This window comes from Pongo abelii, chromosome 8 (assembly GCF_028885655.2).
Source record: "Pongo abelii isolate AG06213 chromosome 8, NHGRI_mPonAbe1-v2.0_pri, whole genome shotgun sequence".
Taxonomy (NCBI): Eukaryota; Metazoa; Chordata; class Mammalia; order Primates; family Hominidae; genus Pongo; species Pongo abelii.
This window is the reverse complement of record NC_071993.2, coordinates 473422-491429: the sequence shown is the minus strand read 5'-3', so window position 1 is coordinate 491429 and position 18008 is coordinate 473422. Positions and strand designations below refer to the sequence as shown.

The 18008-nt window shown below is 53.3% G+C and overlaps 1 protein-coding gene across 12 annotated transcripts in view; it reads left to right on the top strand.

Moving 5' to 3' along the window:
* DIP2C (disco interacting protein 2 homolog C) overlaps window positions 1–18008 on the top strand; it is a 407784-nt gene that overhangs the window by 203663 nt on the left and 186113 nt on the right. For 8 of the 12 annotated variants that reach the window (XR_010141456.1, XM_024253579.3, XM_024253578.3 and 5 more), the window contains exons 2-4: window positions 3384–3455; window positions 4970–5137; window positions 17751–17861. Coding sequence is in view for 9 of the 12 variants with exons in the window: in XM_024253579.3 (XP_024109347.1) it covers window positions 3384–3455; window positions 4970–5137; window positions 17751–17861 (351 nt within the window). In the remaining 3 variants the exon portion in view is untranslated. The remainder of the gene's footprint in view (window positions 1–3383; window positions 3456–4969; window positions 5138–17750; window positions 17862–18008) is intronic. The other 4 variants (XM_024253580.3, XM_063727460.1, XM_024253581.3 and 1 more) reach the window with 1 other exon arrangement.

Genomic DNA, 18008 nt, shown 5'->3' with positions numbered 1-18008 from the left:
AGGGTGTGCCTTAGACCCAGCCTCCCGGATGCCGTCCCCGGAGAGGGGAGTTGACTTTCGAAATAGCCTTGGATGACGTTCCCGTCGCTTCCAGGTTTGGGGAATATGAACAAGCCGGCTGTGAGCAGTGGATACGCCTAGCGGGATAACAGACACGTGATGGCCCCAGCTTAGAAACGTGGGAAAGGACGTGCCCTCTCTCGGAGCATTTGCGCCTTTAGTTTATGTAGCTGCACGCTGATGACCACATGCCCTGATGGACGCAAGGTGAAGGGGAGAGAAGAGAGGCAGGAATTAATTGATCATTCAGCCTGAACCAATGTGAAATGGAGGAAGCAGCAGGCACCGTTGGAGCCACCATCTCCCTAGTGACAGTGTGGCATTGATCGAAGGTCAGGCCTTGGGCCCAACCCAAGGAGATGTTCTGGGAGGATACTGTGTAGTCAGCCAGCTGGCTTCTGCCTGTCAGTCTCTCACCTCCCACCACCTGCCATCTGTCCATCATCTGTGTCGTCTGTCTGTATGCATCATCTATTATCTACCTGTCACCTATGACCTGATTGTATTTGCACAGAAATCATTGGTTGCTTCAAAATAAAGGGCGACACGTAAAAGTGCTGCTAGAAGGTTTGCTCGTGTAAACCTGCAGCGAGTCTATCATGGGAATCTGGTGGACCTCTGTCTACCAGATGCTGAGGCAGTTCCAGAGTTAAAAATAACTGGACTTTTTCCATGAAAACGTAGTAGGAGTTTTTGTGAGCCATGAGCTTTGGGGCCTGAGTGAGGCTGGTCTCAGGGCCACGGCATCCGGCACTTCAGCTTCAGCTTCAGCTTCAGCTTCAGGGTAGCATGCATATCAAGCCGTCGTCTTCTGCATTTTGGGATAGAATCGTTGTAAATTTCCCCCAGTCACTGAACAGGTAAGTGATTGCTCTGCATCTGCCCAGGTCTTCAGCGCACTCCCAGCCAGTCACTTATCTGCAGGTGTCTCTGCATCAGGCACAGACGTCTGTGTGTGTGGTACACATGGTACATGGAGGAGCACCCTGGCTTCAGTTTGTAAGACAACTGGGTTGGGGCGCAGTTCTATGGGACATTGTCTGGTTTTAAGGATAACTGTGCATGTGTGTTACAAATAAACCATGAACAGTCATCCACGGCATCACGCAAGCTACAGCGTGTGATTTATGCTGTGGGTGCCCAGAGGCGTCATCCAGGCAGGGCAGGGGCTGGGAGAGAGCAAAGCAGGAAGTAGAGTCCCGTTTGCTTCGGAGAAGGGCACTTCCCAGGCAGGTTACGGAGTCAGGAGGATGTGCAGGGGCATGAATATGCGAGGAAGGCCCAGGAAGCCAGGGCTGCGGCCTCTGGACACTACACCAGCTTTAGAGTGGAAGACTGTGGGTGTGGTTTTTATGGAACCCGGTTTTGGAGCTGGACAGACTTTTGTCTTAGATCTGTGGTCCTGGGTGAGGAACTAAGTACCGTTAGTGCCTCAAATTCTCATCTGTAAAATAATTTGTTATAACGATTAAACAATATCGTCTTTGGGGATGGGCCAGCAAACCCTCCTATGAAGAGCTGCACTGAACTCTGTCTTGCCTTGCAGCTCGGCAAGGAGCAGGCCGTGAGCACAGAGTGTGCCTCCAGAAGTGGCCTGGAAGCTGGGCTCAGCCTCGAGACTTAGTTTGCAGACCTTGGTTTGGGGGAAAGTGCGGGGCATGGAAGTTACACAGTGGTGCCGCCATTTCCCACCTCCTAGGTTTTGAGAGATGATAGTAACCTAGGATTTATTAAAGTCTAGTCTGGAAATTTTCTTTGCTGATTGATTGGGGGCTCGATTTAAATCAAGCACGTGCACATGTAGCTGCTTCTGTGGTTGATTTTGGACATCGTTTGTAAGACGGGTTAACAAGGCATTTCCAGAAGCGACTGAGCAGTCTCCATAGTGGGCAGCTGATGGCTGCGGGTGTGGAGTGCCCGGCAAGCTTTAACATTTCTGCAGAAATCATCCTTTGCTGGCAGTGGCCGGCTACCTAGTTAGCATTGGCTGGGTGCGGTGGCTAACACCTGTAATCTCAGCACTTTGGGAGGCTGAGGCGGCAGATCATGAGGTCAGGAGATCAAGACCATCCTGGCTAACACGGTGAAACCCTGTCTCTACTGAAAATACAAAAAATTAGCCAGGCGTGGTGGCCAGTGCCTGTAGTCCCAGCTACTCGGGAGTCTGAGGCAGGAGAATGGTGTGAACCCGGGAGGCGGAGCTTGCAGTGAACCGAGATCGTGCCATTGCACTCCAGCCTGGGGGACAGAGCGAGACTCTGTCTCAAAAAACAAAAAAACAAAACAAAACACTCATCGATGGGCAGATGCGGGTTCCATGTCATTTGGTTCTTGGCTCCATGTTCAGACGTCAGCCTTGTGTTCCGTGGGGGAGATGAGAACATGTGTCGTGAGCTATGAGTTGGTGGAGGCAGCCGTGGAGGCAGAGGTGGCATCTGAGACTGTCCGTCCTTCACTAGGAAAAGCGAGTTAACCAGCTTGTGTGTGTACCTTGATAACTTTTCACTCATTTGCTATATTTTTATTAAAGCTTGAATTTTTAACTCTTCTTGGAATTATACTTTGATCAGTCTTAGAAAACAATACAACAGATCCAAAAAAAATGAAGGGCGAATAAGTATTCTGTGTGTGCTGGAGCTTGTGATTGGGAAGGGCCTCTGCATGTCGATGAGCTGGCTTTGTCCTGTGTGCTTGCACTGGCTCCAGGAAAGGCACGGCTGCTGCGCGGCCCCCTGGCTGTCTGTGAGCTTTAACATGTGGATTCTCACCTCACCACAAGCACCTTTCTCTCCTCTTCTGGATTTCTGCAGGTTTCATGCCTTTTGCTTCTTCCCTTGGCCTTTGTCACTCCTTTTTCAAAAACACTGTGGCGGCTTCAAGTCCTTGTGACCGACATGCTCGGTTAGAAAACATCTTGTTAATGAAGAAGATGCCAATAGATGCTGGTGTCGGCCATCCCGGGCCCAGCAGCTGCAGGATCTGTCGTCGACTGAGTTAACGAGAGCCCTGGCTTTCAGGCTTGGCTTCCTGTGCCAGCGGGTGGGGATGAGATGGCAGGGGTCTAACCCTGGACCCCATCTGGATAAATAAAGAAAGGGCCAGAAATAGGCGTGTGTTTAGCAAATGAGTTTTAGTGACTTAAATGCTGTGGGCTTTTGTTCGAGAGCAGGGGAGGAACTGAAGTTGTATGATGTGCAGTGCTTGCTTTTAAAATTCGAACAATGAGGCACACAGAAGATACTGTGATAATTGTGTCTTCTTGGGCACCATTGAATGATACGCTCTATCCACTGAGACTGAACTTCATTTTTCTTCTCTTGCAGGTGACATCACACAAAAAGGATATGAAAAGAAGAGGTCAAAGTTAATCGGAGCCTACCTTCCGCAGCCTCCGAGTACGTAACCCCCATGAGTAGCATGAGTCCTCTCATTTCCTGCATTCACTATGTGCCAGAGAAACATCTGGAGGCAGACGCTCCCTTGCTTCCCGGTCGGCAGGAGGAGGCGTCTGGCATTCACACTCCAGGCATTCAGTTCCTTTGAGTGATGACACGTGCTGTGTCAATATACAAGGCACGGAAGATTTTTCTATAAGTGTGCCTAATAGGTGTTTTCTCTATAAGTAGAGATCAATATTGTGTTGATTACTTTAAAATGCTATAATCGTAAAAATATGAGCGCATTAGTGGTTTCAACATATTTGGTTTAGAGAGCTATTTATTACTATTGATTCTGGTTTAATCCAAGGCTTCAGTTGGTGGCACAGGCCAAATCTAGACAGTGCTGTGATATCCCGTCCAGGACTCTGCAATCATGAAAGCTGGTTGTGTGTTGAGATGTGGTTGCAAACATACATGATGATTCTTCAGAAGGACAGTCGGTTTCCCGCCAGCGTTTCTACGTGTGCAGATTGGCAGCTTTCCTGCACTTGAGCTGGGTTCTGTAAATGTCAGGAAAAAGAACCTCATATTAGACTGGGATTCTAGCACCTCAGTTCCCATCTGGCAAGCGCAATTCAGCCCAAGAGTGACCTTGAAAATTTGCTGGGCTTGAGGAATGGCTTAAAGCTAACACAAGCAGTTTCTTCCTCAAACATAAAGGCTAGCAACATAAATTTTAAAGGTGGAAATTGAACTTCCAGTTTTTATCATTGAAACAAGATTTTAGAAGGTTTAAGGATGCACGTGTCCACACCTGCACAAACCCCGATTCTGTTCTTCTCGAGGCCCCGAGGCCAGTCCAGGGTCCTGTTGACTCAGTAAGGAAAGTTTCCTGAGGCTCAGGCTCCGGGAAACGGTGTGGAGATTCTGCTATTGGTAGTTTTGTTTTGATTTCGTGTTTTTCTTACCTTGATTTTTGAGACAGTGATGTAACAGTGAACATGTTTGTGTGGACCTTGCTTAGCAGAGGCTTAAGTCAGGGATAGACGCCGAGGAACCCGAGAGAAGGGGAGCAGAGGGCTGGGCTGGAACGCTGGGGCGAGAGGCTTCAGGGCAGTGCTGGGCAGATCCCCTGATGGCCTGCGCCCCCTCGCTCGTTCTTTTCTTACAGAGCCATGGGGCGACAGCTGCCCCAGCCCTCTCCCTGTGAGTTCCCCTCTGCAGGTGCCCTCATGTCCTACAGGAAGGTGGGGTCTGACTGTAGGCCACGGACGCTGTTGGTTTTAACTTTTGGGCCTTGCCAAACAAAAGTGAAACAGAAGCGGTTCCTCGCTTCCCGGGACGGTTCTCCAGCGGTGCCTCCCGCGGTGGCTCCGGCCTCAGCCGGGCGCAGAGGGCGGCCGTGCCCTGTGGTCCCCTTGGTGGTCTGTGTGCTGTCCTGCATGGGGTCGGCAGCTCTGCTCAGCGCTGTAACAAATTTAAAAAAAACTAAAGTTTGAATTAATTAGTTTTTTTTCAACTTGTTACAGCAGCGAATGGAGCTGCCGTGGTTCGGTGTAGACTGCAGCACAGTGAAGGAGCGCCGAGGAGAACATTCCGCTCTGCCCACATCGGGGTGTGCGACGTCCGAGAAGCTGCGGCTCGGGAGCGGGTGGCCAGCACCGCAGGGAACCGGCCTCTGTTTTACTTTCGTTTCGGTGAGCGCTGCTTTGCTGAGAGCGAGCCCCACAGCAGGGTACACGTTAGAAAAGGGGCCACCCGCCAAGTGCTGTCCATCCTGCACAGACGTGTAGGGTGTGGTCTGGGGGCCTGAAGGTCCCATTCTCCAGTGAGCCAGGTCGCTCCACAGGCCCAGAGCTCGCCAGAGACCACCGGGTCTGTCCCTGTGAGTCAGGGCCCAGTTCCGTGTTTCCTACTGAAGTAGAACGTTGCTTTTATAATTGCCCTTTCTCAGTTGGGCACCACTTAGAAAACACTTAAGAAGAATGCATGACAAATTATAAAACTTGTTAAAGCCACTGTCTTCTACAGACTTTCGTCTTATAGCCAAAGACCCAATTAAAGGATGAGCTGATGGGTCTTGACCTCTGAGATCTGCTAGAAGGAGTGATTTTCAGATTTCCATCTCCAAAGAACAAAGTAGGGGTTTTTGAAATAGAAAAAGCAGTCAATCATAGAGTATGTTCTTAGAGGTGAGGATTCTGTTCAAAGGTCAAGATTACTTCGGTGGACAGTATTTTGAATATAGGAATTTCATGAGGCAAAAAGGGAGTTCAGTGCATTTTCCAACAGAGTGAAAAAAAATCATATGCAGGTTGAAGTTTTAGGTTCATGTTCAGGGTTACATTTCAAAATGTGTTTTAAAATCACATACAAGGCTGGGGACTGTGGCTCACGCCTGTGATCCCAGCACTTGGGGAGGCTGAGCCAGGGGATTGCTTGAGCCCAGGTGTTTGAGACCAGCCTGGGCAACAAAGGGAGTCCCCATCTCTACAAAAGAAAAAATTAGGCATGATGGTGGGTGCCTGTGATCCCAGCTATATGGGAGGCTGAAGCAGGATTGCTTGAATCCAAGAAGTCAAGGCTGCGGTGAGCTATGATTGTGCCACTGTGTTCCAGCCTGGGGGACAGAGCGAGACCCTGTCTCAAAAAAACAAAAAAAAAAAAAAAAAAAACAAAAAAAAAAAAACGGTAAAATCAAGTCATAGAGGCAAACTTTATTATTACAATTGGCCATTGGGGTCTCAGAAGAGGACACCCCGCCTCGTCTCCTGGCCTGCACTGCGTTCCTCCTTTCTGGGCCCCGGCTGATTCCCTCGCACCCTCTCAGGAGCAAGTGGCAAAACTGAGGAGAAGGTGACAGGGCTGGGTGTTAGCCACGAGGTCCATCTGCCGGAAACGTGAGGAAAACAGGAGGAGGGATGGCCCGGGCCGCCTGATTCAGGCCCAGACACCAGACTCAGGATGGGGGGACTCAGGATGGGGTGCACTCACCCCCCGAGGCTGCGTTTCCCTGCCGACCTTCATTTGAAGACGTTGCTTGTGACGTGCAAGCGTGTACCATGTGCAACTGTCCCGGGAAGCAGCAAGGAACGCAGATGTTTCCAAAGCCGAGGCTGCTTTCTTGGTTGGCCCCACGGGATGTGACTTCCTTTGTGCAGGATCTTCATGGAACATCTTCCTTTTTTGTTCCCCTGTGCTGCTGTGCACTTGCCTGTAAGGGGTTTGTGTTCTGATTAACTTCCACCCTTTTTTCCTAACATTTACATTCCTATTTCTCCAGAAACTATTCTAAAAGTGTTTCTAGGATGTTGTTTGGGATGCAGAATTATGAGCTACAATGGGGGTTCTGTTCCCTAGGCCATCTAGGCGCGTCCCAGCTGCTCAGGAGAGCAGCGTCTGTGTCAGGGCCTCCGGTCGGGATTCAGAAGAGTGAGCGTGGTGCTGAGCACCTGCCTAAATCTAGTTGAGGAAAAGACTGCCAGGAGCCAGGAAGAATTGTGAGTTATATATGCATGAAAAGAAGGGTCAGAGAGGGTGCCTGGAAGATCATATTCAGGGAGAAGATGCTGCTTAGGGAAGCTGCCCACTTAGCTCTCACTCTTCTGCAGTTCAAACCCGTCCCTCATCCGTCTCTAAGCCCAGTCAAAGTTGTAAACATAGGAAATAAAATCCACTGCCTGGCAGCCTTTTCAGGGATATCTTAATAGCAGTGTCGACTTGGATAACAAGGCCTCACTGCTTGTATGATACAGGCTGTGGAGATTTAGAGAGTAAAATTTCAGTGTGGCTATAAATGGTGGAACCTTCTTTGCTCAGATACAGCTCCTCTTTCTCACAGCAACTTCTTATGTGATTGTCCGTGAAATGTTTCTTGGTATTGAGTGATTTATGAAGATCCGGTATTCGTCTCCAAGCCCAACTTGCTTTTCCTTCAACAGCCAGCCAGCTTGATGCCCAGGTGCACGTTACGAGGACTCTGTAAGGGGGTTGGTCTGTGCTGCACAGCCTCTCTCCATGAGGTCGTGTGAGCGGCCTCTCCGGGGAAGAGGCATCCGTGGTCAGTGTGAGTTAAGCCCCACACTGTTTCCACCATGGGGTCGTGTGAGCAGCCTATCCAGGAAGAAGCCCCCCATGGTCAGAGTGAGTTAAACCCTACACTGTTTGCACCGGAGGCCTCGATGGCCGCCCTGGCTTGCAGGTTCGTGCTGTGCTGTCCAGCTGTTGACTCACATCACAAACCCGGACTTGTCTCAGTTCCTCCCTGCTACCAGGGCTCCCGATGGCCACGCTGCTGTCCCTCCCGACAGCCATGCCGCTGCATCCACAAGAGGAACTCTGCTCAGGCCGTGCACTTGGCCGTGTCTAGGTGGTGTTTAGAGCTCAGTTTGGATACTCCGTCCTGAGGGATTTCTCCCCTGATCCTTCAGTCAGACCGTCCAGATTCCCATCTCCATGTCGTCCTGTCTCTGAAATACCACTGTCATAGTTGGGTGGTGGTTACTAAATGCTCAGTCTCCACCCCAACCCCCAGCAGCAGTATGTAAATCGCCTGAGGCCCCGGCTGCCCGCTCATGGAAAGTGGACATTGGGCAGGTATTTGCTGAATGGATGTGGGGGTGCGGCACGGAGGGGCTGAGTCTGCCTGTGGGGGTGGGCCGGGGCAGCGCTCACTTCCCCCCGCCCCACTGAGTGACCATGCCTGCCATGGTACGAGGATGGATGTGCAGTGTCCCTTAGGGCAGACACCACCGTGTCCGCATGATGCTCAGATCCACGTGAAGCCCTAAACAGGCACCAGAGACCTTCTACTGCCTCAGGCATCTATCTGGGCCGCAGTTTTATTTTTATTCTTGATTTGGGTAAATTTAAATGGCAGATGGTAACATGTAAGTGCTAATTAATGACCGAAATGACAGAGGGTAACATGTACCTCAGCACCGTCTAATAAGTGGAATTTTATTATCTTTTCAGAACTTGGCTGACATCCCAGTGTTTGATCCTGTGACTGGATCACATGTTCTCATGAGAACAGCTGCTCTGGCCTGAGTGCTGTTGCTTGCAATGGCTGCCTTGCCCTGTTGCCACGGAGAGGGCTTCCTCTGAGGTCCCGGTGCAGATTCTCCCACTGGGCTTTGACAGTCGTGAGGGAGGAGGTGCCCTGCCGTTGGCATTTGTGAATTTTGCACTTTGGTTACATACGGAATGAGAAACTTTCTTATCTTTAAGTATGTAAATGCCATTTTGTTCTGTCGTCTTTAGAAGACGTGGCTGGCTGGCCCTGGCCTGTTTTCCTGGGCTGGCCGTTGGTTGTTCTGATTATTCGTGTCAGCAGAGTCTGTGCTTTCCCGGGGCAGGTGCACAGCGGGTCCGTATTCTTGTTCTGCCATGAGAGTTACAGTCTGGTGACTCCAGGGCAGCCCTTCCCATACGTGCTGGGGAGGGACCGCCTCCTCACCTGGGCTTGGAGGGTCCCGGAGGCTTGTCCTGGGCAGGTTGCCTCCACTTAGGGGTCAGGCCATGCGGCAGCTCACAGGGTGAGGTGCTTTAAACTTAAATCCCAGAGGAGGGGAACCAGGGTGTCCAGACTGCATTGCCTGTGACATAGTGTGAATCTTTCTAGACCGAGTTGCTGCAGCGAAAGGTGAATCACCTGTGTTCCAGATCAGCTGTGTTCCCACGCTGTCAGTTTGATCCCATACATCTATTTCCTGGTCTTTTTAGCAACATTTAATGAATCGCCTTCCTCGTCTCAGACGTCAGCCGCTAGGGAGGGAGTGCAGCTGAGCCTACGCCATGCGGTGTGTCTCCAGTGGGGAGGGTAGCACCCACTTTGGAACTGGTCATGTGGGTTTTGTGAAAAATCCGAGGTGTAAGCAAAGTGCAGAAACGTGAAGCCCCGGTCCTGATGGTGAGATTGGCATCTCAACCAGTGAGCGTGGACTGGGGCTCAGGCTGGCGGATGAGACTCATCCAGTGAGCGTGGACCGGGGCTCAGGCTGCTGGGTGAGACTCATCCAGCGAGCGTGGACCGGGGCTCAGGCTGGCGGATGAGACGCAGACGTCAGACTCTCCCGACCCTGGATCACTGACAATTTCCAATGCATGAGTCCCTAATCAAGTTAAAACATTATAATAGGAAAAGGGTTGTTAAGCAAATATATACTGATTTGCGGCAAAGATTTGGGTTCATGAAGATGGATAGAAAGGAGGACAGTGTGGGGCTGGGCGCATTGGCTCATGCCTGTAATTCCAGCACTTTGGGAGGCTGAGGCGGACAAATCACGAGGTCAGGAGTTCAAGATCAGGCTGGCTAACGTGGTGAAACCCCATCTCTACTGAAAAATATAAAAATTAGCCAGGCATCGTGATGGGTGCCTGTAATCCCAGCTCCTCAGGAGGCTGAGGTAGAAGAATCACTTGAACCTGGGAGGCAGATGTTGCAGTGAGTGGAGATTGTGCCATTGCCCTCCAGCCTGGCAACAGAGCAAGACTCCATTAAAAAAAAAAAAAGGCAGCGTGAGAATTCATGGGGTTGGGGCAGGTGTTCAGGTGCTTAGGATGGAATTTCAGTCTTTCCATTGTATGGTGTTCCCACCCCAGTGAATACAAGGAAAATTATTAAATTTCTTACCCGTGTTTACAACGGTTGTCCTGTTTGCTTTCTGGCAAAGTCCTTGAGATTGCACTTATTTTAAAAAGAAGTTCTACGATGTGAACAAGAGTGTGTAATTGAGGCTTGGAGAGAATGGGACTGGATTTAGAAACTGCTTTGGGACAGACCTGAAATACAGAAAAATCCCCGGTAGTTTCACGAAGGGCCTAGAGCAGGCTTCTCCTACAGGACACTCCTGTGGAAGCCTCTGTGGAGCCTGGAGCACGGAGCGCTTGCCCTGGGTGCCCGGGAAGGAGGCCGGCAGAGCCTCTTGACCCTCCTCCCCCTCTCTCCCTCTCTCCCCCTCTCTCCCCCTCTCTCCCCCTCTCTCCCTCCCTCCCCCTCTCTCCCCCTCTCTCCCTCCCTCCCCCTCTCTCCCCCTCTCTCCCCCTCTCTCCCTCCCTCCCCCTCTCTCCCCCTCTCTCCCTCCCTCCCCCTCTCTCCCCCTCTCTCCCTCCCTCCCCCTCTCTCCCTCCCTCCCCCTCTCTCCCCCTCTCTCCCTCCCTCCCCCTCCCTCCCCCTCTCTCCCCCTCTCTCCCTCCCTCCCCCTCTCTCCCTCCCTCCCCCTCTCTCCCCCTCTCTCCCTCCCTCCCCCTCTCTCCCTCCCTCCCCCTCTCTCCCCCTCTCTCCCTCCCTCCCCCTCTCTCCCCCTCTCTCCCTCCCTCCCCCTCTCTCCCCCTCCCTCCCTCCCTCCCTCCCCCTCTCTCCCTCCCTCCCCCTCTCTCCCTCCCTCCCTCCCTCTCCCTCTCTCCCTCCCTCTCCCTCTCTCCCTCCCTCCCTCCCTCTCTCTCCCTCTCTCCCTCTCTCCCTCCCTCCCTCTCTCCCTCTCTCCCTCCCTCCCTCTCTCCCTCTCTCCCTCTCTCCCTCCCTCCCTCTCTCCCTCCCCCTCTCCCTCCCTCCCTCCCTCCCTCTCTCCCTCCCCCTCTCCCTCTCCCTCTCCCTCTCCCTCTCCCTCCCTCCCTCCCCCTCTCTCCCTCTCTCCCTCCCCCTCTCTCCCTCCCTCCCTCCCCCTCTCTCCCTCTCTCCCTCCCCCTCCCTCCCTCTCTCCCTCCCCCTCTCTCCCTCCCTCCCTCCCTCTCTCCCTCCCTCCCTCCCCCTCTCTCCCCCTCTCTCCCTCCCTCCCTCCCTCCCTCCCTCTCTCCCTCCCTCCCTCCCCCTCTCTCCCTCCCTCCCTCCCTCCCTCCCTCCCCCTCCCTCCCCCTCTCTCCCTCCCCCCTCCCCCTCTCTCCCCCTTTCTCTCCCCCCCTCTCCCCCTTTCTCTCCCCCCTCCCCCTCTCCCCCCTCTCTCCCCCCCTCCCCCCTCCCCCTCTCCCCCTTCCCCCCTCCCTCCCCCCCTCCCCCCTCCCCCTCTCCCCCTTCCCCCCTCCCTCCCCACCTCCCCCCTCCCCCCTCCCTCCCCACCTCCCCCCTCCCCCCTCCCCCCCTCCCCCCCTCCCCCCTCACTCCCTCCCTCCCCCCCTCCCCCCTCCCCCCTCACTCCCTCCCCCCTCCCCCCCTCCCCCCCTCCCCCTCACTCCCTCCCCCCCTCCCCCTCACTCCCTCCCTCCCTCTCCCTCTCCCCCCCTCCCCCTCCCTCCCTCTCCCTCCCTCTCCCTCCCTCCCTCTCCCTCCCTCTCCCTCCCTCCCCCTCCCTCCCCCTCCCTCTCCCTCCCTCCCTCTCCCTCCCTCCCCCTCTCCCCCTCCCTCCCCCTCTCCCCCCTCTCTCCCCCCTCTCTCCCCCCTCTCTCCCCCCTCTCTCCCCCCTCTCTCCCCCCTCTCTCCCCCCTCTCTCCCCCCTCTCTCCCCTGGGAGCTAAGGTGAACCATAGACACGTTGCTATCTGCACTCCCTTCCTCTTCCCTCCCCATCCCTCCCTCCTCCCCTTCCTCCTCCCTCCTCCCCTCCCCCCTCCCCTCCCTCCCCCTCCTCCCCTCCCTCCCCCCTCCCCTCCCCCCTCCCCTCCCCCCTCCCCTCCCCCCTCCCCCCTCCCCTCCCCCCTCCCCTCTCTCCTCCCCCCTCCCCTCCCTCTCCCCTCCCTCTCTCCTCCCCCCTCCCCTCCCTCTCTCCTCCCTCCCTCCTCCCTCCTCCCCCCTCCTCCCCCTCCCTCCTCCCCCCTCCTCCCCTCCCCTCCCCTCCTCCCCTCCCCTCCCCTCCTCCCCTCCCCTCTCCGTCTTCCCCCTCCCTTCTCTTCCCCCCCTCTTCCCCCTCCCTCCCCTTTCCCCTCTTCCCCCTCCCTCCCCTTTCCCCTCTTCCCCCTCCCTCCCCTTTCCCCTCCCCTTTCCCCTCCCCTTTCCCCTCTTCCCCCTCCCTCCCCCTCCCTCCCCTTTCCCCTCTTCCCCCTCCCTCCCCCTCCCTCCCCTTTCCCCTCTTCCCCCTCCCTCCCCCTCCCTCCCCTTTCCCCTCTTCCCCCTCCCTCCCCCTCCCTCCCCCTCCCTCCCCCTCCCTCCCCTTTCCCCTCTTCCCCCTCCCTCCCCCTCCCTCCCCTTCCCCCTCTTCCCCCTCCCCCTCCCTCCCCTTCCCCCTCCCTCCCCCTCCCTCCCCTTCCCCCTCCCTCCCCCTCCCTCCCCTTTCCCCTCTTCCCCCTCCCTCCCCCTCCCTCCCCTTTCCCCTCTTCCCCCTCCCTCCCCCTCCCTCCCCTTTCCCCTCTTCCCCCTCCCTCCCCCTCCCTCCCCCTCCCTCCCCTTTCCCCTCTTCCCCCTCCCTCCCCCTCCCTCCCCTTTCCCCTCTTCCCCCTCCCTCCCCCTCCCTCCCCTTTCCCCTCTTCCCCCTCCCTCCCCCTCCCCCTCTTCCCCCTCCCTCCCCCTCCCTCCCCTTTCCCCTCTTCCCCCTCCCTCCCCCTCCCTCCCCTTTCCCCTCTTCCCCCTCCCTCCCCCTCCCTCCCCTTTCCCCTCTTCCCCCTCCCTCCCCTTTCCCCTCTTCCCCCTCCCTCCCCCTCCCTCCCCTTTCCCCTTCTCTCCCCCTCCCTCCCCTTTCCCCTTCTCTCCCCCTCCCTCCCCTTTCCCCTTCTCTCCCCCTCCCTCCCCTTTCCCCTTCTCTCCCCCTCCCTCCCCTTTCCCCTTCTCTCCCCCTCCCTCCCCTTTCCCCTTCTCTCCCCCTCCCTCCCCTTCCCCCTTCTCTCCCCCTCCCTCCCCTTCCCCCTTCTCTCCCCCCTTCTCTCCCCCCTTCTCTCCCCCCTTCTCTCCCCCCTTCTCTTCTTTTTCTCTCTTCTCCACCTCCCGTCCATCCATCCGCTCCTTCATTTTTCCATTTCTCCATTTCTCCATTCTTCTGTCTGTTCTTTTATCTGTCCATCCTTGCTTTCATCTCTCCATCTTTTGCTGATTTTGCCAAGCCTGCTTCCTTGACCTTTTCCTTCTCTGCTGGCCTCGCTGCCTTCTTCTCTTCCCATGCACCTTGCATCTTCTGTTGTCTCTGCTCAAGTTTTATTTGTGGTCTTGCTGTAATTCTAGAGGAAAATAAAAATCTCACTGACATTTTGGATTTCAGTGGAAGTATTCCAGCGTCTGTGGGAGCCCTGAGGGTTCAGAAATATTTCCCGAGCCCATCCTGGGGCCAGCTCCGCCAGGAGCAAGCTTGCCTCTTGTCTGCTTCTCTCGGATCCCAATAGATGTCCCTTTCAGGCGACCTTGATAGCTTTTTCTTGCTTCAAGATTGATTCCTGGACCTGAAATTTTAGCAGTTTCCATATTTTCTTAAAAGAATGCTCTTCTTTAAATACTAACTTTCATAATGGGATTCCAAAAATGCTTCTTCCTGTATTCAAGACAAGCCATATTTTGTTCTTGTAACAGAGATGGAGTCTCTGGGCACCACTGCAGGTACCAGGAGAACGACAGCCTCTGCCCTCAGGAGAGGGTGTGGAGGGGCCCTCGTTGCAAATGAAAAAGCAGTCACGGGCGAATGTTCAGACACTGCACAAGGGTGACACCGGGCTGCTCCCACTCATGGATCACTTCTGCACCTGTGTTTCCTTGGCAAGAAAACAGCAGAAGTAACCGTCCTAGCCTGGTGCTTTTTGTGCTGAGGAATGAGTGATGTATCAAGTGTTTAGGCTAGGGCTGCAGTGTTAGCTACTGCTGCTTCTGTCCAGAGGCAGGAGGCTGAGCCTAGGAAAGTTCATGAACTTGCCCAGGATCCCACAGAGTGATAGGAGCCAGATGGATTCGGGCCCTGACCGCAGGCATGGGATCTCCCGTCCCCGGAGGACCAGATCTGAGCTGGTGCCTCATGTGGCCAATGTGTGAAAGCTGAGCAGGTGCTCCTGGGAGGAGAACCTCATCTCCATCTCGGCCATGTTCTTGCCTGAGGAGGCCTTGCTTTTTGTTTTCTAGACTCTTGAGTGTTTGAAGGCGGCCACTCCATCTCCCTGGGGACGCCTCCTTCCCAGGGACCATGCCGGCGTCTCTCCTCTGACCACGCCTTCTGTCATGAGGCTTCCGGTCTTTCTGTGATGCTCCTGAGAGCTGGTTTTCAACCACAGTTCCCCAAGCTGAACGTGACTATGAACGTGAGCCCGCAGCAGCACAGAGCAGTATGCTGTAGTCATGTGTCTTAGTGATTGTTCATGTTCGTGCTACCCAGAGGTATCTGTTCCAGCAGCCGTGCTTGGTTTCCCTGTGATGGGGACAGTGGGGATGCCCCTCTGCTGCCCCTGGATCCTGTACGGTCACAGGCTGGAATCCAGTTGAGCGACGCCTATTCAATTGTGGCTTTTTTCTTCCCAGAACACACCGTTAAGCCACCTCCAGCCTCGTTTGGAATGACGTCAGAGGAAAATGAATGAAGGAAACATGCACATTCATATTCGTTTCTTTTGCCATCTTATTGCAACCTGTAGAAGCTAGTCTTCTATTTTATTCATTTGTTTTCAAACTTTTGTTGCAAACTTTGCATTTCCACCTATGAGAGGAGATATTCACAAGGATGGTATGCAAAAGTAGCTTTCTGAGATCAGACACGTAAGGTCTGTGAGAAGCCGAGCAGCAGCCTAGAACTCCGTATGCCATCGTCCATGGGCACCAAGAGGAGGTTAGGGGTGGAGGTAATCCCAGGAAGTGTGTTTGAGTGGACTAGATAGGTGCGGTACTGAGATTGAAGGTGAAACATTAAAAACGTCAGGCCACTGGTTACGCTTGGCAACTTGGAAGTGTGTATTTATCTGTTTCTCCCAACTGTGCTGTCAGTGACTGTGTAACTCCACAGCACAAGAGAAGGCAAATAGAGGAATTTCTGGTTCATCATTTAGCAAAATGGAGAAAGCCAAGATGCAGACACGGGAGACAGCCATGGGTGCTGTACACATGGAGCCCAGAGAACGGCGTCCAGGAAGCAGGTGGCTGCTCCTCCCCCCCCCTCCCCCGCTCCCAGCCATGTGTGTTATCTGGAGAAATTAAACCGGGAGGCTCCAGGTTTGGGGATGGTACTGAAAACAGAGGCTCCAGATCAGAGGGATGAACTTGCCTGTGTTGGAAACAGGAGAGGGCTCTTCGGGCAAACGAAACAGCCCCAGTGAAGCCTTCCTAGAGGAGAGATTTGGTGGTGTGCCCCTATGAGAAGAAAAACCTGATTTGCAGCAAAAAGATTGTTGAGGGAGAAAAGAAAGGAATGGATATTACAACCTGGCTTGCAGCTCCTCCAGTGGGAATGAATAAAATATTATTGAAGGAGAAAAAAAAGGAATGGGTATTACATAAGGATTATAGTATTAGAGTGAAGTTTAATTTCTCACCAATAATGGAAACGAAAGGCAATGAATAAAAGTAATTTTCACCTAGAAGTCCATATCTAGGCGAAAGACTCAGTCTCACTGGGATAGAAAGAAAAGCACTTTTGGACGCGTGGGGCCCCCAAGTGTTCTTTCTGGTTCTTCCTTTCTGAAGCACTCGAGGTGCTCCTTTAGGACAGGAGTGTGGAGAGACGAGGGGGCATCGAAGGGCGTGAGAACAAGTGACCAACACTGTGAGCAGCCACGGCCAGCGGGAAGAAATGCGTGGCCCTGTGACAGTAGCACGTTCGGGACTGGGGCAGGGGCTCCAAGAGGACTTCCAGGAAAATTGAACAGATTCTCACCAGGTTGTCAGTGTTTGATCGTGGGCAAGAAAGTATGGGAAAGAGTTTTTCAGTTCTGCTGGAGAATTGTGAACGGGTTGGCAATAGGTACATTGAAAGCCAAGATAGTGGATAATAAAAAATATTAACTCCAGAATCATTGAAAAGCGTAAGATAGAACGGTATTTGTAGCACACTGCAGACCCTGATGTGATGGCCACAGTGGCGTACGGGGTGGTGTCTAAAAAGGACAATTCGGGAAGTCATGTGATAAGTCCACGTTTATGAATGTAAATGCCAGGTAGCTACTGTTTTTCATGTGAGACTTGATAATACTCTTTGATTTCCTAAAATGCATCTGTTTGATAAAAAGGTAATTGAAGATCATTTTTAAAAGATCAGTTGTAGACGATGACTGGAAGAGGTTGGAGCAGCAGATAGTTTAGTCCTCAGGAACTGATGGTGATTTGGATGCCCTGAAAGAAGAGCACATGAAACTTAGCAAAATGATGGTGTAGGAGCCATGCTTAACTTAGTTCTGAACTCGCCAGCCTGATACGTGGGACCCACACACACACCATCAAAAGCTGACATTCAGAAACCACCAGAGTAAGAGGAATATGAGGTCCACAGACTCTACAACTCTCATAAGAGCCCATCATGGAAAACCAGGGACTACATATTTCTTTTCTTAAAACTTTTATTTCTGGTTTACTTTCAATCAAATATTACTGATCAATTTCTGAAGAAGCATTTATTAGTGATTGGTGCTCAGTCTCAGAGCAGTTCTTCATGGCTGTGAGGATGACGTAGGATGACGTCCTTCATGTGGTATCAGAGCCGTTCATGGAACTGTGGGGAGATATTTTTCCCGTAGTATCAGAGCAGTTCTTCGTGGAACTGTGACGATGATGTCCTTCCTTTGGGGGCTTAGTTTTGTCTAGTTGTGTTCCTTGCCACCCTGTTATTACCTGAGTATAATCAATGTGTGACAGGTGGATTCACATCAATGTTTTGACCAACATCATTAAACCGTGTGTATCTGACCACATTAATGTTTTTTGTAATTCATCAAATAATTATGATTCGTAGTCGAATATAATCTATTAAAACACTTGGCATCAAATGGAGTAAGTTTCCAGAGAGTAATCTGGAATGAGCAAAGCTGGATATTCATGGTGTGTCCTGGTTACCTGAATTATATTGTTAAGTTATCCTATAAGATTTATTTTAAAAATTAATAATAAATATACTTTTAAATTTTCTTAACTTATACAGCCCACTCTGTATATTTATTACATGAAAAGGTCATAACTTGAGTCTATGTCTTGGGCCCTGTTGCTCTAATTCTAACTCCCAGGAATTCAGTTACCACCTGTGGCTGAGTTTGTGTCTCTCCCTGCCTGTCAGTGGACCCTGACCTCACAGTCAGGGAGGGGTCTCCCTGGCTGTGGGAGAGCTTCCCCCTCAGTCCTGGCCCTCCTGCCTGTGGGCTCTGAGGCGCCGCCATGCCCGGTCCCGTGGGTAGCTCTGGCTTTGCTGTGGGGATGGAGGGAGTGATTTGCTAGAGTCTGCTGACTCCGCTGAGCACAGCCACACCTCACTCTGCTGTTTTCCCTGAAATCCAGGGGTGGACCAAGCTTTGCCGCAAGAACGCCGGGCTCCCGTCACTCCTTCCTCCGCCTCTCGCTATCACCGCCGACGGTCTTCAGGGTCACGAGATGAGCGCTATCGGTCAGGTAAGCACGGGGCGGGGTGTGACAATACGTCCATCTGCCGCCTGTGCCGGGAGGATGCCTGTGCCCAGCCACTGGGCAAGGCAGAAGAGCGGTGGACCTGCAGCACGCAAGGGGCCTCCAGCTTTCTGTGCAGACACACCCTCTCGG